The 21,934-nt window shown below is 32.5% G+C and overlaps 3 protein-coding genes across 3 annotated transcripts; 1 reads left to right on the top strand and 2 right to left on the bottom strand.

Annotated features, from left to right (window-relative positions):
• Positions 1 to 8,422: 8,422 nt before the first annotated feature.
• LOC107163929 (uncharacterized) lies at positions 8,423 to 9,857 on the bottom strand. Its single transcript, XM_015511569.2, has one exon. The coding sequence runs from the start codon at positions 9,724 to 9,726 to the stop codon at positions 8,869 to 8,871; it is 858 nt and encodes a 285-aa protein (XP_015367055.2). The 5' UTR covers positions 9,727 to 9,857; the 3' UTR covers positions 8,423 to 8,868.
• Positions 9,858 to 17,427: 7,570 nt separating this feature from the next.
• On the bottom strand, positions 17,428 to 18,539 carry LOC107172086 (uncharacterized). The gene has a single exon (XM_015522361.2). The coding sequence runs from the start codon at positions 18,484 to 18,486 to the stop codon at positions 17,617 to 17,619; it is 870 nt and encodes a 289-aa protein (XP_015377847.2). The 5' UTR covers positions 18,487 to 18,539; the 3' UTR covers positions 17,428 to 17,616.
• Positions 18,540 to 20,855: 2,316 nt separating this feature from the next.
• On the top strand, positions 20,856 to 21,922 carry LOC149058745 (uncharacterized). Its single transcript, XM_089220548.1, has one exon. The coding sequence runs from the start codon at positions 20,917 to 20,919 to the stop codon at positions 21,751 to 21,753; it is 837 nt and encodes a 278-aa protein (XP_089076674.1). The 5' UTR covers positions 20,856 to 20,916; the 3' UTR covers positions 21,754 to 21,922.
• The last annotated feature ends 12 nt before the right edge of the window (positions 21,923 to 21,934 follow it).

Here is a 21,934-nt window from a genome sequence, read left to right as displayed (position 1 = left end):
TGATTTGATTTAACTGTAAATTAGTTGAGTGCAGTAGAGCATTTACTTTCGCATGTGTATAAAAAAAAAAAAAAAAATATAGGGTGTCCGATAATAAGCGAGGGTTGCAAGCATTTTGTTGTTGACATTATCCTGATGGTATATTGGTGTCTGGTAATATAATATTATTTAATTTATGAGTATTCCACAAGTATAAAAATCTTACAACTTTGCGTAATATTGCCATATTGCGTCACACGATGAGCGATTAAAAATTAATAAAAAACGTTTTACAATTAGATGTGTTGTATTGTTTTCTATACCAATCATATATATATATATATATAATATATCATACCAATCTCATCGCCGTGTGTACCTACTGTATAATATTATTAGTAGGTAGGTATAAAATCACAAAAGAGATGACAGAATTTCATAAACAAACTTTGTAAACTCGATAAAACACGCATATATTATACACAAAAGCAAGAGTAGATTATTTTTTCGGTGGCAACGCTTTTAAAGTGAGGTCTGTTATCGTTGCGGTCACATAAACCGCGTGAGAAATTTTCATACTATGTCGTGTAGGTACGTAAGTACTCGTTGCGGCGGTGACTGCAGTCTGCTATAAACGTAAAGGTCAACGACCAATAAGAGCGTTCCCGGAAAAGGGTTTTAAATCCACGTGTGTGTAAAAGTCGATTCGACATCTATATGACACAATGTTATGACGTTCGTCTAGACATTCAGGTGCAGTTTTTCTTATATAACAGAACGGTGGTCGATCTTACTTTATCGGAGAAAACCAGCAATGGGGTGTAATTGTTAAGACGTCCAGCTGGTTCTCGTAGGCGATGAGATTTCCCGCCCAAAAGGCCTCTCTGCTGCAGGCCGCGACACTTGGAATTTTCATTCACGGTCCATTACGGTCATTTAATATTATTACGCAATCTTTGACCATCATTTATACATTGTATGCATTGGATGCACCTTTATACATTAAACCTACTTAGACATTTTTCTATAAGGCGCGTGGCTAGAAAATCACAAACATTCCATCGCTGTCGATTCGGGTCGTATGTCACGCGTTTGTCGCGTGGCACCGCTGCCACTCCGAAACCTCCCGCCAACGATCTTCCCTCGGGAACCGCGGTAGTGAGCTTCGGCTCCTATACCACTTCCCTGGCCTTTGCCTCAAAAACGTGTTACATGTGCGACTTTTGACATATCCAAGTAAATATATATATAGATGACGTCACCCGTCGAGCAGATCGGATTACACCGCCCTTCCGACCCTCCCGCGGGAACCCACGCCTCTGCATCCCTCTGCTGCACGGTTTTCGGGTCGAATGCGTATATATATATATATGCGCATGACCGTTAATGTGAGTTTTCCGGTATAGCTGCAATGGTCGTTGGCACTCGGTTCAGTGGGTTTTCCGAATGGATATCATCGTGCATATTATGTTATGCAGGGGAAACACCATTGGTGTACATAAACTGCAGTGCGTGATGTGCGTGTGTGAGTGCATATTTTTATCATTGTGCGGATTAATTTATTATATTGTATTATATTGTGATATACAGGCAAGCGCGAAGACCAGAGACATCAGAGTCATGATATGATATAAATAACATAATATCGTTTGTGAAAAAGCTAAATATACATACATATTTAAATAAATATTAATTATTTAATTCATACGCAAGACCGAGCCGCGTACGATCACCCCCACATGACAACTTACCGAAATAAACGATTACATTTTATTGCATATCGCTTTTATAATTTTTTTTTTTTTATTGTTATTACGCACCTACACTGTTACCTTATCACTCCTCAACGGAACCTCAGAATTTCCACACAATCGTTATAATTTATTACGGAAATTATCTTTTTTTTAAATGTTTTTTGTTTTTTACATTTTAGTAAAATAGTGGCTATATAATATTATAATAATATTACAACGTATTAACTCGCAAAGGTTTTTGAGAAACTATCTGCTCTATTATAATATTATAATCCATCTATCAATTACAAGTGCAGACATTCACGGATCACGGCAACTTAATATTTTTACAACTAATATATAAATGTGGTAAACTGGTACACCGACGTGAAAATTAGTTTTACTTTTTGACTGTTTTATTAGTGTTAAATGTTAATACACGAAACGTAGTTTCATCGTACACAGTAGTGCGTTTCGTATTACAAAATCATCGCAAACGAACTAATGAAATTCCACTGGTTTTTTGATATATTCACGAATATGTATTATAAAATCGGGTTATGAGGGATTAGAATAATATTATAACCTGTCAACGGGGTTTTGTTCGAAAAAAAAAATCATACAATGAATCTTCACGCAAGGAATACCGCGAACGGCATTGCGGTTGGTGTATTATCTTGATGGCCAACACACTATACTTAGGTCCACAGACTCTGAGATCGTGCGATAATAAGATAAGAATTATATTACGCAATTTCATTAAATTTTAATTATCTCGGCACAACCACAAAGTCTTTTGCTTTGTTTTGTAATACAAAGTATTAGACAGGTATACATATTATTATAATATCATATCCGTATATTATGAAGCTATATACGACATTGTATATGCAGTGTTTTACATTTGAATAATATCCAGGGTTGGTATTAAGGAGGTGAAATAGTGAGCAATTTTTTTTTTTTTTTTTTTTTTGGTGGGGGGGGGGGTGGAAAAATTATCTCAGATAAAATAAGCAAATAAATATTTTTTTCTTTGTAAAGGGGATGATTTGACAAAACAAATTGTTCACAAATTGTGATGATTTTACGCAAGTATTTATTTCAATATGCTTACAATTTATTAAACAAACTTTGTTTTTTGCAATTAAATTATGTTTTTTGTTAGAGATATATTGTCTTTAACAATTGACTGTCGTTTATTTCCTATAATTATAATGTATTTATATTTGTACAACGATCGCTTTTTTTTTCTCGGAAAATTCATATTATTTTCTATTTATTATAATCTTTTGAATCTTTTATAGTATAATATCTTTATTATATTATTTATTACAAATTCTACAATTTGCTTTTTGCATTACGTTCTCGCCAGATATTCAATACCTATAAATCGACTATAGTATGGTATAGTGTAGGTTTAATGAGACCTAAGGATCTGGTTTTTTTTTATGTAATTCTTGTGTTCATGCTAAAATTATATTATTAATATTAACTCATGTGATTTGTAATTTATGTATTTTATGAGTTGTATAAATACATACTTGTATTCTGATTCAGCGCATAACTTCATTTGGTAATTACGGATTTAATTTCTTTATTTATAATGTTTTATGACTTATATCTCATACAACTTTCATAATAAAAATTTGACTAGGTACCTATAAAAATTAATTCATACAGTCGTTATATCGTTATATGTAATGAAAAATAACACTTGTGAGTTATTTATATGGTATAGCTATCAAAACATAAATAATAAGATGTCGAACATTTTTGATATAGGTAATTGTATATATAGGAACCTGTGAATAGGTGAATACATAATCTAATGATATGAATTGATAAAATATGATACATAAAATAAAGAGAATTCAATATTTTCTAATACCAGTAGGAAAATAAAATTTCATTCTTGCTCAGTTAACCATTTCCTAGCCATAGTGAATAGTTAACTCATTATATTCTATGTAATAATCAAGGGGAAGTATAAAATTAAGAAAAAATTGTTAAGTTAAGTTATAGTATATGATTCATTTAAATTATTATAAATAGCTAGGTTATGAATAATAATAAATTAACAGCAAAAATAGTATGTTTTTTTTTTTAGATATCTGTGCTATATTTTTTGTTATTGTAATAATGATTATGAGGCGTTGACACATTAATATAGTATAAAACATTATTTCCATATTATATTAAAAATTTGTTTTGTTATTTTCATTGAGTCTTCAAACTATTCAAATCTTTATTTGAGGTTTATATTTGATTTTTTTCAAGAATAATTTATTTTGATGAATTCAAACAAAACATAAAGTACACAATTTAAATTTAAGCTCTAATATTAGTTAGCATTTTTTTAATGAGAGTAAATTTCTGGTTGAATATAAATAGAGTTAATTTATTACATTTCATCGTACAAAAAAAAAAAATAAAATAAAAAACCAACAACAATGAAATAGCGCGTAGTATATTTGGTAGTTTATGCACAGGTACCTACTAAGCGAGGCTTACAATAATAATATTATAAAGTAGAGCGTTTCATTATAGCAAGCAGAGAATTTTTCCTACAAAAATGATTATAATTATTAAACAAAAACTTTTCTTTGTTTGAATATTTTAATTTCGTGACATTAGGTATTAAATATATATATATATTATTATTATATGATTAAATTAATGTTAATACCAAAAATAATAACGAAATTGCTTAGAAATTCCACTGAAAACAAAACATTATATTTAATAGGAAGTATGCCAGGTAAGTATAAGATTAGGTGGAATACATACAAACTATAATATGGGCCCACACCTGTAGACTGGATAGTGGTTTACAAAGAGCGGAATCTACAGACATCTTAATTACGAGAAATAACAAATAAGGTCGGAGGAATTCGTGACTTGAGAATGTTGTAGTGATTTGTCCTGTAAAAGATTTTTTTTTCAAATCGTGGAATTCGTGGATCGTTCACTACTCATTTTTGCGTATAGACGAAAAAATCGTCCCCCAAGGACTCCTGTCAGGGTGGGGAGGTCATTACCTTCGCTTGGGATTTTGTTAATTATATGAAACTTAATAGCACACATAGTGTGGAATATCATATTATTAGAGTTTGTAAAATATTTCTGGAACAGAAAAAAAGTATTAACAATAATATTAATATATGATATATTATAATATAGTCAAAATAAATATACCTAATTAATAGTACACCAAAATATTATAATAATGACAGGCTAAAAAAAAGCCCAGAAAAATGTCCCCGACATTTGCAGTCCTAAAATAATTTATATTTTATACGCTTTTTCGTTGTATCTTAGTTTTTCTCCGATTGTGCAATTATTTATTTTGTATACGCTATTGATCATCGTACTTACAATCTAATTATTTATTTATTTATTAAGTAAGCGTCTGGAATTCTCGAGTACAGAAATATTTAAACGTTAGAATTTAACAATAATAACATGATAAACATAAAATTACATACTTAATACAAATAATTATAACTATATATAAAACAATGTATAGTGCTTTATAAAGTACATATTATTTTAGTAAAATGAAAAAAGATCATAATATAATTTGAGTTGCGTGTTAATACCTTAAAAACTTAAAAACAGTCAAATTCCGTTAATTAGAAGTTCTTGTTTTTGTTTTTGTAGTTGGACGATGTCAGAGTCGTTTACAATATTATAATGTATAGTTGAATAGCCGAAATGCTTTCACTGTTTAGTTGTTCCCTCGAGTCGTTCAAACCGCTACATTTTATATAATAATGCAGGAAAAATAATCCATTATGGTTGTTGTACTTTGTTATATGTATAGATTGTATAAGTTCTAAATTTAAAAAAATATAGTTAAATTAATACTTTTCCTTCTATGTTTTTGGAAATGAGCTGCTGTTATGATATTGTGTTTTTATTGTTTTATTGTGCACACATTTCATATTAATAGCTTTGGATGAGCTGCACGTATAACCTGTACATTAGGAAAACAAGAATTAAAAGTTTTAATAAATTTACGTCGCCTGTCAGTGTAAATCACGCTTTGCTGTGGCAGTATAATTGTAATTGTTGATACGTCTTAGATCGCCGATATAAAAAAAATCCGGATGGACCATTGCACAACTTTGCGGTGAGTTGCACGCAAAAACTCACGTCTTGACCCTAATAAGTAATAATAATAATAATTGAGCCGCTCCAATTGCCCGCGGATATTATATTATTATATATTACACGTCTCCACAATTCGTCTACGCCACACGAACGGTCATTACGATGTTTTGGGCGTATTTTATTGTACAAGAATATTACTTTGACATCACTGTGACCGTATATGCTTTTATATACATGGATTATCATAACAAAATATAACGCATATATTTTCTACATTACTAATAGTTTTTTCTATACTTATATTATCTTGTTTTAAGCTTACAGAGGTAAAATTTCCTAATATCTAATGAACAAATCAGGACTCAGGCCCAGGGTCAAATTTTTTTGTGAAATAGAAAAATGTTTTAAAATTGTATTTTTATTTTTATAATGCATTCAAATGCATTAATATATGAATAATATATATATTCAAAAAACATTTTGTCTTAAATTTTGGTAAAACAAATTTTTATTGTTTCATATCGTCTAAATTTAGAAGCATCAAGTTTTTTATTTCCAAAATCCTAATATGCATTTTATTTTACTCACAATATTAATAGATTAGTAATAAATACAAAATTATATAAGTACTATGGAAAATTAGAGGCCCCTAAAAATTCTAAGTCTTGTGCCCAGAAGCATGGCCTCCTGTTGGTGGTCAACATCTTAAACCGGACTCGAATTAAACTAGCATAACGTAGTCCTTACAATAGATCAGGTCTCGGACACCCATCGCAGCGAAACATGACGTAAAATAGGTACGCATATTACGATATACACACGAAATACCATAAAAACAAGACGCGACCTAATCCGGGTCCGGTGTGCGATATAACACTAAAATACTCGTATACCCGATTGTGTTATGTAAATTAAGTTAGCACGCGCGAGCGAGCTACGCAATCTTGTCGGCGAGAAAATAAAAAAATAATATAAAACTCGAACCAACCTGAGGCTATGGCCACACTAACATAATATACAAGTCCGACTCTCGCCAATAATTATAATATTATTGTCTTCCTGAATCGATCGTTGCGCGGCGTCTAATGACATAATAACATAATATTATAAATATAAAATATTAATAATAATCTATTGGGTTATATTTAAAGATTTTGATACGTTTTCAGCTGCGAATAGTGAGGGAACGTAAAAATTTAATTCTTTAAGTATGCAGTTATCTTCATCCTCATGTCCACTAAATATGAAACGATCGGTTTTTGGTTGATTTGTTGAAATCGTAATCGACTAATCGACAAACTACGATTCAGTCATGGGACAAATTGCCGAACTGTCGAAATTTCTATTAATATTTGTATAGATTGACCTAAACGAGTGCCAAGTGTGATAATATTCTGTGACGTAGTCAACACTGCAGTTGGTTAATAAAATAATATGGTTAGGACTGTTCGTTATAATCTTTATTTATCATGTTCGCAAAGTTTAGAGCATAATGTCGACCGTTGAAAAAGTAAAGTAAAATAAAACATTACTCATAATAGGACTTTTTAGGTCACGCATAGTCGCGTAGAATACATCGACGAGGATGAATATAAAAAGTAAACACACTAAAATAAAATACAACTAGGATTTATAACAATGCCCGAAAAATAGGTACGTCCAATAGGTCCGTTTTATAATATTATTTATATTATTGTCGTGCCGTTTTGGCGTGGAAAAAATTACGATAAGAGAATGGACAAAATAATAATATTACCTCGTTTTAAACGGAACGTGTAGCGCATATTATTATAATGTCATAAACATCACGTTTGCAGGGGTGGCCGCACACGTGGGACGCGCGTGTTTCACACGATTTCAATTATTACCTACCTATTGCAAATGTGTGAATATCATCATCATATCGCAATAATCGGATTTTCCACCACGAGGGCGTTGCGCAATCACGATTACGGTTTCGAAAGTGCATCGCAGTCGGCGAGGTTTGGGACATTTAAATAATTCGCACACCCACGCACACGGGTGTGAAAAACACATTTCCCGGGAAATAATATCATTATAATTTGTGACCGATTTATTACAGCAATAATAATTTAAAATAATAATTATATATTGTAATATTGCACTTAGTTTGCCAGCATACGAGCACCTATTGTTCGTTCGAACCGATTTTTGCGAATAATTATTAATTATTTAACGACAGAAACAATATTATTATTATTATTATTATCATTGTCGTCATCGTCGATCGGAGGACGTTAATATAACTACAGCCACGCTGTGACATGTGGCGCTAGTGAATTGGACGTTAGCAGCGATAATAAAACAATATACTATTATAAATTGTCATGTCATTTATATGATGATTTTTTAAACATACAGTACCTACCTATACGTATATGCCTGCGATATTCTACTCGTATTAATATAAATCAACCGTATGTAGTCGAGCACGGCGGTAAAGCAAATTATCCTCGATCGAAATCGCTTAAACTTTTCCAAACTGTTGGTCGACGGTTTTTATTTATTTGTTTTGTTTTTTTTTTTTTTTTTAAATCGTGTTTATAAATATTGTCTAGAAAGAACAAAACAAAATGTCAAAGAAAAATAAACTTTATTCATACTGCATTATATACATCATCTCATATAATTTTGTCCCTCGACAGTTTCTTTTGTAGAGCTTTTTTTTTCGTTCCAAGGAGGAAAATGGTTCATTATAGTATAGGAGGGGAGGGTTTGGAGAGGTAAAAGTTTAATATATACAAAATAAAAGTTAATTTAAGGTCGTAAAAAAAAGATCTAAGTCGGTAACAATCAAAGTCGAGAGAAAATATTTTTAATTCCGTTATATAATTAAAATTATTTCGTTTAAAGATAGTAGTATAGGAAATATAAATATTATATTATAATATTTACAGAGTAAAAACAAAAAAAAAAAAAAAAAATAATAATAAAAGTACTTAACAAATTAGTGGTAACCATATTGCGGTTTGTGAAAACCATTTTGATGCGAAAAATGCGTTGTAATGCCGTGTCTGTTCAGTTAGTAGCTGCTGTGGTGGTGTTCGTCGTGATGACTGTAGTGGTGGTCGTGGCTCTTAACCGGGTACGGTACCGGAACTTCGACTTTTACAGGAACTTTGACCGGATACGCGACGAGCTTCTCGACTGGGTATGGGACGGGCTTCTCGACTGGATACGGAATGTGCTTCTCGACTGTGACCGGGTATGGACGGTCAACCGGAACCTTGACTGGGTAAGGCACATGCTTCTCAACCGGGTACGGGACGTGTTTCTCTACGGGAACGTGCACGGGGTAAGGACGGTCCACTGGGACTTTGACTGGGTACGGCACGTGTTTCTCCACCGGGTATGGGACGTGCTTCTCGACGTACACTGGGTACGGCTTGGGCACGTGCACGGGGTATGGGCGGTCAACGGGCACCTTGACTGGTACTGGGATCTCCTTGATCACTGGGTACGGCTGTGGCACGGAAACTTTGACGGGGTACGGCACGGGTTTCTCCACGTGCACTGGGTACGGTTTGGGTACGTGCACTGGGTACGGGCGGTCCACGGGTACGGCCACCTTGACTGGGTATGGCACGTGCTTTTCGACGGGCACGGGGTATGGGTGTGCCACCTCTTTGATGATGGTCTTGGACAGCACGTGACCATGACCGTGGTAATCATCACCGCCGACGCCTACGTCGTATCCATAACTCGAACCGGAACCGTAACCGTAACCTGTGTCGTACAGGCTCCTCTTGTCCTGGGTCTTGTCCGCGGACGAATTCTTGTCACCATCCACCGGCGCATCCTTGTTGACGGCAGCTTCGTCCTTGCCCAGCGCATAAGCGCACAGCCCAAACGCGCATACTGTATACAGGAGACCTCTCATCGTGATGGCGAGCACGCTCTGTATATAAATGATATGTTAAATCCTATATATATATGCGTATGATGTTATAATATTGTCGTGTGCTGCTCGCTCCGGCTCCGGCTCGGTCCAACACTGACTGCTGACGACTCGGGTCCATCCGTTTTGTACCATTCGGTCACGCCACGAGGGTGGAGGCCACGTTTGGGGACCTCCCCTCTCCCAGCATACTGCGGGTTTGTGCTTTGCACGGAGGCTCCCGGTCAAGTCTACTTTCTCGAAACGCGATACAGTTACGATTCATTTGTTCGTAACTCGTGTAATTTCGTTATACGTATGTTAACACATCAATCCAACGGACATCTGCTGCAGTGTTTATAGGTACCTACACACATCATAATATTATATATGACGATGCAAAATCAAAATAAACCATCCAAAGTGCGCATAATATTAATAACATAATGATATTACATTAATCATAGATATTAAATATGATATGTAGTGATGTGATGATGATACGTATTTCAAGATATTCGCAAAATAAATACAACTACTAGGTATTAGGTAAATACAAATAATATATATTATTATGAAGTTTCTGTAGAGGTATAATATGCTGAAGAGACACAGTTGTAAAAAATCATAAAATATTTTCAAAATTAATTTGTACACCTACAGTGAGTTAATGTAGTTGAATAAATGATTAAATTCATTTTAAAATTAGTTTTATTAAGTACTTACCAAGTTACAATTAACTATAAACGTAGGTATTCGTAAATCGTTAAATTTACTACAAGCATTAATATTATAGTACAGTGTTACGTATTATTCATAAGCGTTGATGACGAATGGTTTTGTTAAATTCAGTCTGCGCATAGCTATTGTTATAAAAAAATAAGATAAGTTAAAATAAAATGTCATCATCTAAGTTAGTTTATCAGTAATTTTATTTAATTTCTCAACAAATATAATTAAATTATAAATTGTTTGGTAAATAAAAAGTTATTGAGATAATATGTAATTATCTAGTTATATTAATTTGACTGTTATACTCGTAGTAATTAGTAGTTAATAGGTACGTACAAAAGAAATAAATACAAAATATTTTTTATTTTTTTATTTTTTAATGCAATAAATTTTAAATATGAATCCTTTTGAACCTAAAATATTATAGTTAGGTAGGTACTCTTAATAAGCTATTAATTGGTATATCAATGTATCATGTGCGTTCTTCAGACCGTACTAAAAATTAATTAGGTAGGTACTCATTTAAATTGTCAAAATCTGTGAATTGAAAACGATCAACCAAATTGTTATCTGGAAGATAATGTCTTGTAAAATACGAGTGTGATGTGTGTATACAATTCACAAAATCATTTTTATATTTTTTATTTTAGTGTTGGGATTATCGAAATATTATCTGAATATAGTTTTGTTTACATTTTAACTAGTTCTCTCCATTTTAGCAATACCTACAATCTATACCTACCTATTGTTATAACTAAGTTAAATCTGTTTTAATTCTTACGACATTCAGGGTCATTTCTCCATTAAATTTTCTTTTTTCTTATATATATATTTTTTTTAATAATATTTTTTCAAGTACTTCAAACATAAAAAATATCGTTTATTTTATCAAATTTGTAATTATCTCATTGTCCTTTAAAGTTTGGAATTAAATATTAATACGATGAAAAAGTTACAAAATTATTATTATTTTTCATTTTATATAATAAACGATAAATACGATTATAACGATATAATAAATCGAGTAAACGAGAACGATATTACGTTCAAAGAAAAGCGATATCACGTTTACTTTTTTTATTATTCATTCTCCAGTGATTTAGGAGTAAAGTCGGTCAGTAACCTAGAGAAGGACAGGTTTTCTTATGCATCTCTTGGCCAAGTCACGGTTATAATATTTCTTATACATATAAGTACAATAATAATAATAATATATAATATTATTATTATTATTGTTATAAAATACGATATCTTATGCGATTATAAAATCGTCAAGACACAACATTATATACATGCAGCTGGGTATATAATAATACAACGCGCTGATGGTTATTGCGTGGATTTATATTTTATTACTGCTTTTTAAATCACCTGGACGGGCTTTGTTGTAACGCTGTGGTTAAAAAGTGACCTTAGATGATATTATCATGAAATTATTTTAATACGATATTGTTAATTATTTATATAACAGTTAAATTCGATATTTTTGTAACTATAGACTGTATATTATTTTAATATACGGAATGATCCATTTTACATAACATACCTTCATATTATTTTAGAAAGCACTAACGTTATTGAAAATAATTCTGCCTAATTAATTAATAATTTTAATATTTAAAGGTTAGATGAGTAGTGAAGTATTGGATTATCATTTTGCAAGTCACTTTTGTCTCACTTCACTCCACATTTTAAAACTTTAAATACTCATATACCTATGAGTAATTTTTTTTTTTTAATTTGCTTTTTATCATAATTTAATTATAGCAAAGCGATTACAAAAGAATATTACTAAATACTAATGTAAAATTTGATTTTAATACATCAAAAAACTCCATAAATTATTCATTTTTGTCATACTAGTGATACGATAAACTATTACTTTATTATCGAGCAAAGATTTTTTAAGCCTTATGAAGCACAGATAATTGTTTAAATATGACTATAAATCATGTTCATAAATTAAAAAATACAATGAATTACATTTAAACAACACTGCAGTTCATAAATGTTAAGTGTTTACGGCGTTTAAATGGCTTTAAAATATAATAACTGCAATAACATATTTAGATTAGGTACTATTTTATGTATTATTAATTATTAAATTCGTAATACATATACTATATAAGTATGAAGTACCTATATAAAACATGTTGAATGATATTAACATGTTATAAGAACTGTATTTTTTCCTTTCGATTAACTCAGATATAGATTAACTGTGGAATCGTTTAAAAAAGGTGCCGGGAGTTCACTTATTTTATTTAATCACGACTCGTGGTTTCAAATTTCATTGTCACATTTTGTTTGTATTGTAGACTATTTTTATTGCCCAGATAAGTCTACAATAAAGCCTAAAAACGCTGAATATTCGTATTGTTGAATAGAGTATTTAGGCTTTAGTTTAATTGTGTAGTATTATTTGATCATAACTAAATATTTTCCACCAAGTATTTCAAAGTTTTATAGATTTTAGCATTTCAACATTTTTTCGAACATAATCAATCAACTTCCAACAAATTTCTAATTATATCCAACAATTCCAAGTCTATACAATTTGATGGAATGTTTTCGGCTGGGTACTTTACGAGAGTAAACTTAGTGTATCTCGGATTTCGTCGTATTTCGTGGCTTTTCGTTTTGTTTTCATGATAACGACCCGACCGAAATGTCGATACTACGAGACAAAACTTTTCATGTCGGATGTGCTGGTTGCAAAAATTCCACAAGTTGTCCGTGTCTGGAAGGAAATTCACATCGTCTGAAATTAAACTATACCTATAGACGATATTTTGTTGATATATATATATATATATATGTTGATTATAATTATGACATTTGCTCATATTTATAATAAATTCTTGTTAAAAACGAAATAATAATAATAATTATCTCGTCTGAAATCTCTGGCACGCACTACAAGACTTTGCGACGGCGTTCGGACGCGGTCGCTGAGCCCATGAAACATACTTGACTATCCACTGTAAACGCGGGCGAAGAATTTATAATTTTTTAGATATTTTTTTTTTCTTTCGCAATTTAATTCGCGCGCGCGCGACACGATAGCAAGCATAATAATTTATTATTTAATAATATTATATTGTAAATTCAGATTCTTGATGTTCGGACGCGTCTCGTCTACTACCACACGCCACAAGTCTAGGTCTGCTGCTGTCTCGCTTGTATATTAATTATTTATCCTTCGTCATTCCATAGAGTTGATCATAATATAATAATAACATCGATGACAGCTTATAATATTCGATTATGTCATGTTTTCGAGTACAATAATACACAAAAGCACACAACAAAAACCTACATGAATTCGTATTTGCATTTTCGAATGAGACGACTAGCATGTACTTACTATACAATATAACAATATTACTGGAAAAAATTAATTTTTGTGTTTAAATTTTCTAAAAAATTTTAATCGGTTCAACAAATCTACTCAAATCTATAATAAAAACAAATAAATCAGTTCTCGTCAGCTGATATTAACAAAAAAATTAACATTTTTTATACACATTTTAAAAGGTAAACAATTGTTTAAATCTTAAATGTTTTAACTTCTGTTATGATAACGGATATAATCTTAAATAATAATAATTAATAAAAAGTATTCATCTATTTTGTTCAAAGTTAATTTTACAAACTTCTTGTCATTATTTTTTTTATCATCCCAGGTGCATCTTTTTATTTTACTGCGATATACATTAATTATACGTCATTTTTTGATTGACTCCTCCTGCTCTAAAATGTCTTGACTGCCAAAATGTGGCTTAAATGTAATTATTGAAGTAACGGCACGCGGCAGCCCGTAATACTATTAATACTGCTTGTGTAATAGCGTATAGTATTCCATATAAAAAAATAAGTATCGCAGGTTTAAAACAATAAATATCGATAAAATGTGTTCAAGTATTTGACTTATTATAATATTAATAGTCATATATTTATGAAGTTTTGGTAGTCAGTCGTGATCTAATTTCGTTTGGTCATCTAGAGGTACAAAACTATATTTTATATCTGTTATTTACAAAACACATATGTACAAACTATGTGTATATAAATATGTAAATTGACCATCAAGGCCTTTAGACACATACAATGGACCCTCGTGGTTGTCTGCATGCGTAAGTATATAATACTGCACGTCACTATTTAGTAAAGACCGAGAACCCTTTACGAATATTTCAAGTTTTCACCTAAAGAATTTCCACAGAGTTGCTTTGGCAAGAGGGGATTACAGAATTCTATTTACCTATACCCTGGATGTGGTCCAGTTATGTCCGGTCACATGGGTATAATTGAGTGAACATCGTACGTTGATTTCATATTCCTACCCTACTAGCCCGAAGTATATGGACTTAAAAAGTTGTAAACATACCAGTAGGGAACTACCAAAAATAACGAAAAAATTTGCGCATCATAAAATAAGTAAAATATATAAAATTCTATTTCGTTGCGTATAGATAAGTTGTATGTATGTACTTTAGTCACGTTGAAGTGAAATGAATTAAAATTCTAAAAATAGGCGACAAAACTGATTTTCCTTCTAATTTTTTTTAAGCAAATAACAAAACAATTGAAAATTGATTAATTAAAAAATTATAATTAATTTTTTCAACACGTTGAAATAATTTTGTAACTTGAAAATAAGTTTTTACAAATTTTCAATCATAATGAAGGTACCTACTAGATGTCATAAATGTCTAATAATATAATGTAAACTTGAAATATTAATATTTTACCAAAACCAATGTACCTTACGATCCATACATCTATAACATGAGGCATTGTACGTCTTGTGCATAATATACTACTCAAAATCTGAAAGCTATGAATAATCATTTGGAATCGGATGTTAATCGTTTGAATATCCTCGCTAAAGTACGCTGTATATTTTCCATTATTCGTTATGCATTATCCGCTGTTGCAGTAGTTGTAGTTATACCCACGTCGTATGGTTCTTATGTCGTACGTCTTATGCGCGCGACTGCGGGACTCTCCGAAAGCGGTAAAGAACTAAAGTTTATCGTGGCATCGCGCGCGCCAAGTAGAGTGGAACCGGTCAACAGCGGTCACTGCTCCACTGCCGTTGCACCGGTGCACATATAGAGTGAACATACCACGCGGTGTATGCATATAATAATACCCATGTAAGTATCTATCTGCCTACTGCCAAGTCGTCAACCGTATATTATTATATATTCCGCCTTTTTATTTCACACACACGTACACTTGCTCGCGTATAGATTAGTATTATTTCGTATACACAGCTTAAACTCAGCGAAATTATATAACCACGGTGCAGTGCTCGTGAGATTATCAGCGGACGCGGTGGCGTTATATAGATGTGTAATATAGTATTATGCTGCTGCATCAGTGGGTATTATAATGTACTATTACAATTATATTATTATGAGTGTGTACTTACTGTACCTGCCTATGTATTGTGTACGTCGTCGAGAAAAAATGTCGAAACGACCGGATTAATTCGTTCGGTAATTACTAATTATTATTATATTATATTATATATTATACGCATTGCGACATACGTGCGGTAATAAATGATATACCATCATCGTACGTTCTGCACTATAATAAAACAGAATTATACATGATTATAACATCCAATAATATATTATTATTATTATTATCGTGAAATGCATACGCTACATGGCTTATTCTGTAGGTACAGTTTCTAGCGAGCCATCGTTTATGGAATAAACAGTCACCACAGCTTTTGTAAATTGTACGCTACTAATACCGACAAGTTTCGAGTGTTATGGGAGAAATGTCTTCTTTAGTTATTATTATATTTTTTTTTTTTTTTTTTTGTCCCGGATGACACGTCTTGTGAGACGAATGGTTTTCACATTGGTACGTGACATTTGCCTTTGTATATCCAATTTTATATAAATGCGAAAAACCGGCTGGATAGAAATTGTTACGCGAGTGTTATAAACAATTTATATCTTTTTTTTTAAATTTTTATTAGAGAATATACAATCTATACACAAAAGCATAATAAGAATATGAGCTACAATATAATTTAGAAAAACACGAATAGAGTGAGGGAAGAAACGATCTAGTTCGCACTTCCTTTTGGTTAAATGTAATTTTATATTTATTTTTTATTTAATTGATTATTATTATTTTTTTTTCCATTAATTGTTAAGAAAATCTCTGCATCAATTTCTTTAAAAAATACATATATAAAAAAAAAGGAACAAACCGTAGGTACATATAACATAATAATAACAGTACAAATATTATATTACAACGTTACAATCGCCTATAATAATAATGTATCATATTTGTTTACCAAAATGACAAAATGACAAATTGACAAATATAATAAATGAAACGATTCTGCAGACGGGTTTGTCGCGTTATTAGAAACTCGCCAAGTGAGCATATAATAATTTAAAAAATAACTTCTTCGAGTATTAGTAAGTTGATATTATAGATCGCATTAGTGACAAAATATTCATTCGTAATAATATTAATATTATAACTAATAATCTGCAACTAGATTTTAGGGTCCATTTTCGACTTCAAGTTTCATCTTTAAATTCAAAAATAATAATAATAATAATAATACGACTAGTAAGTTGCTCTATAGTACTTCTAACTTATGTAACGTATATGATTTATTTTTGAGAGCTGTTTAAAAATTATTCAACAAAATTATTATTATTCTCCATCAAAGGTTTGCATTGCAATTAAGAACTATAAAATCAATGATAGAATCCATAATGACATGGATAACATCACCACTCAGAGACATTTGATATGTTATTAAACGTTTTGATTTTGATAAACATGATTGAATACTCACGTGTTCGAGATGTATATGGACATACTTAGATATGGGAAAATCAGTTTTTAATGCTAAAATAATTTACTTGGTACAGTATAAGATTATTGTACTGTAAAAAAAAATAATTAAAACGAAAAATCAAATAAGGTAAAGAAAAATAGTTTTTATTCTACGAAATATATACATCATAATAAATTAATATACACGACGTACATACACGCGTAGACATGAACAGGTACATTGGTTAAATCAATTCATTTGGTTTATAGTATTAATTACATTTTAAAAGATATCAACTCCAATCATCATCGTTATTACTTGAGACCTTATTGTTAATAACTGTGGCTTCCGTGCTCGCCGTACGAGTGTTCACTGTATGAGTGTTCATCGTAATGGTGGTGGTGTGGCACTTCGTATGGCACAGGGACTTCGACTTTGACTGGAAACTTGACTGGGTACGGCACTGCTTTCTCGACAGTGTACGGCACTGGTTTGTCGACGGGGTACGGCACGTGCTTCTCCACTGTCACCGGGTAAGGACGGTCCACTGGAACTTTGACCGGGTAGGGAACGTGCTTTTCCACGGTATAAGGAACGTGCTTCTCGACGGGCACGGGCACGGTGTACGGTTTGTCGACGGGTACCTTGACGGGATAAGGTACGTGCTTGGTGACTTCATATGGGACACGTTTCTCCACGTAAACGGTGTACGGTTTAGGCACGTGGACGGTGTATGGTTTGTCGACGGGTACCTTGACTTCATAAGGCACGTGTTTGTAGACTGTGTACGGTTGGGGTACCTTCACTTTGACTTCGTAAGGAACGGGCTTTTCGACGTGCACGGGATAAGGCTTGGGCACGTGCACCGGGTATGGGCGGTCGACGGGTACTTCAACCTTTACCGGGTACGGTACGTGTTTCTCGACCTCGACCGGGTACGGTTGGGCGACCTCTTTGATGACGGTCTTGGACAGCACTTGTGGTTCGTGATGGAAGTCGTGACCGGTCAGCTCGTGACCGAAAGAGCCGGACGCATATCCATAGCCGGTGTCGAAAATGCCTCTCTTGCCTTGGCTTTTACTGTCGTCGGTGGTTACTGCAGTAGTGGCAGCTTTGTCAGCCGATTTTTCAGCAGAATTTTCTGACGCTAATGCGTAGGCACATAGACCGAATACGCACACTATGTTGAACACTCCTTTCATATTGTCGTTGGAATTTGGATCGGGTCGGTCGACTGATGCTATTCTGCTGGATTCATCCGTTTTTGTAGTGTCCGAACACCCATAATGGAAGTCATTTTCATCTCTCCCACCATGGCGGGGGTAGGCGAGCTCTACATACTTTCCAATGCTATTAGAATGGCTCCCATGTTATCTTCATACGCCTATTTGAACCTTGAAAAGTAAACGTAACTTAAGTATTGCTCAGTATGATTACAGCGTAGGCGACTGTTACAAATACACGCATAGTAGGTACCTATACCTATATAATATAACTTATGTTTTCAACGTAGCGTGCATACACTCAATGAAAATGTAGAACTCTTTGTTTTTATCGACATTGCGACTTCGTATTGTATTACTACACTCAAATCAGATTTCACACAATTTACAATGCGTTATTTTTAAAAAAAAATGTGATATAATACAAATGGTTTCATATTATTATTGGCATACAATTTTAGAAGAAAAAATAAGTTTACTAGGAGTATCCCGGTACATGGCACAAGTATTCAAGTGTTCTTGAATTTAGTGAACATGCATATCCATTCACTTAATATATTTTATAATACAATACTATGCATTAATACATTAAATGAGTTTATTTTCAAAAAATGTTTACCCATATTTTATGAGTGACCATACTAAAAAAAAATAAAATACAGGAGAAAACTATATAATAAGTATTTATTATTATTATTTTTGATTTTCAATCAGGTATATTTATTATATCGTAAATATATTATTATACGTACGACTCACGACGCAGGATACCAACAACAATGTGATGCAACAATAATTATGGTAAAAACAAATTTACAAAAATATAATTATTTAATTCAATTATTTCATATTAAAATATAGTAAAAAACGATTTTTTATAAATTAATTCCAAAAATTATAAACTAACAGTAGGTAAGTAAAGCAAAAAACGGGATTAATATGGGACAGGATTGATATTACGGGACAAAAAGCGTCCTGAGAGAAGTTTTACAGGACACAAAGCCGAAATAAAGGACAAATGGATAATCCTTAATAAAACAGGAACTATGGTCATCAACAATTTATTATAATATGTTTGTTTAGTTTAAACAATTTATTTAAACGTATATACGTTTTTAAAACAGAGCAACGCATACGTCCACTTAATGTTTATCGTTTATAGGTACTTGATATTTACAGGGGGGAAGCAATGCTCCAGAGGGGGGGCAATGATAACAGCAGTACTCTCCCTGGTTCTCGATAACACGGAAAAAAAAGGTACTTGATATTTCATTAATTTGAATTATAAATTAAAACAATTATTTTTTTTAAATATTTAAACAGTTTTACAATACAAGATAAAATTTTACAACTTTTATTTGTTATGATTTTATGAACTATAAATACTTTATATCAGCGATTCTCAAACTGTTTTGTTCGCGGAGCCCTTATATACTCCTAAAAAAAAATTATGGAGCCCAAAAATCAGAAATGTCTATACGAGACAAGAAAAATTCATAAAAAATGATGTCAATTGTAAATAATTTGCTTTTTATTTTTATTTTCTGTGAAATACAAATATATACAGATTATTTAATTAATACAGATATTCTCGGGGAGCCATGGAGCCCCTAGAACTCCGCGGAGCACAGTTTCAGAACCACTGCTTTAAATGATAAATAAATTAAAAACATTATATCACAGATTATATGATATTATAATTATATTTTTATTTATATAATCTGTGATTATATTAACAGTATTTAATTATTTTTCGTTAGAAAATAATAAAATGCTGTCGAAACTAATTAATTCAATCATCAAGTTATTTGAATACTGATTTTCACTGAATATATTAAAATTAAAATTAAAGTAGTAAATTAATTCTAAATAGAATCTATAACCATAATACCAAATGCAATATAGAAACGTGTAAGCATAATATATTGTAATATTCATGGGCAACATAATAAGAATGTCATTGGTGTTAGAATTCATTAATTGGTTAACTAAATTAGGTTAATAAATAATAAATAATTTTTAATAATAATATAATATATAGCATTAAAGATCAACCAAAGTTGGAATATTATAAAATATTACCTAAACTAAATCAGTGAGTAAATATAAAGAAGAAGACGTTATACAATCAATAAAAAAAGACTCGTTTTATTTTATTTCCTTGTACAATATAGCAAAGTGACTTAAAAACGGCAATAATAAAATTGTCCATTATAAAAACAAAACGGTAAACAACGATGTTCCACACTTCCACGATAGAAAGTACATTGACAGAATACGATTCATGGTGGTGGGGATGGATATGTTCGGCAAACACGACTTCCTAGGTGGACACACAAGTCACTACAAAAACGTAGTGCGCAGACCAACGGACATCAGTCGAATGCATTTCATTTGAATCGAATCACAATGAAGACATTTTTCAATATGACGTGCGTTATTGGGTTGTGCGCATCCGCAATGGGCGCAGCAAACCAGCATGAAGCAAATATCTTCGACACCGGCTATGGATACGGTTCGGGTTTCGATCAGCACGAGCCGTCCAATACTCAGCAAATATTCCAAGAGCACCATTATCAACAAGTGCTGTCCAAAACCATCATCAAGGTCGTGGCCCAACCGTACCCGGTCGAGGTCGAGAAACACGTACCGTACCCGGTTAAGGTTGAAGTACCCGTCGACCGCCCATACCCGGTGCACGTGCCCAAGCCTTATCCCGTGCACGTCGAAAAGCCTGTTCCTTACGAAGTCAAAGTGAAGGTACCCCAACCGCACACAGTCTACAAACACGTGCCTTATGAAGTCAAGGTACCCGTCGACAAACCATACACCGTCCACGTGCCTAAACCGTACGCTGTGTATGTAGAGAAGCGCGTCCCATACGATGTCATCAAGCACGTACCTTATCCCGTCAAGGTACCCGTCGACAAACCGTACACCGTATATGTACCGGTAACGAAACACGTACCGTACGCTGTCGAGAAGCCAGTGCCCTATACGATCAACGTGCCGGTTGACCGTCCTTACCAGGTTACCGTCGAGAAGCTCATACCATACCCTGTCGACAAACCCGTACTGTACACCGTCGAGAAACCAGTGCCCTACCCGGTCAAAGTCCCGGTCAAAGTTGAAGTGCCAGTGCCATACAAAGAATACAAACACGATGAAAAATACTCTCCGGAAACAAAATACGAGGAAGTACAATCACAATATGCCAATGATCAAAACAAACATGGCAGTCATTGATAAATGTGTCATATTTTTCTAGTCGTAATGTTCATGTTATATTTCTGATTAAATAAATTGTAACCTAAGTCATATATTTACCTAATATTAAGATATGTTCGTTAAATGCAAGTATCACATATTATTGTACTATATTAAGATAATTAATTTAAATAAAGACTTATTTATATTTTTGTATTTT

This window comes from Diuraphis noxia, unplaced genomic scaffold (genome assembly GCF_037042655.1).
Source record: "Diuraphis noxia isolate RWA-SAM2 unplaced genomic scaffold, SU_Dnox_SAM2 contig0002, whole genome shotgun sequence".
Classification (NCBI taxonomy): Eukaryota; Metazoa; Arthropoda; class Insecta; order Hemiptera; family Aphididae; genus Diuraphis; species Diuraphis noxia.
This window is presented reverse-complemented; position numbering and strand designations above follow the sequence as displayed.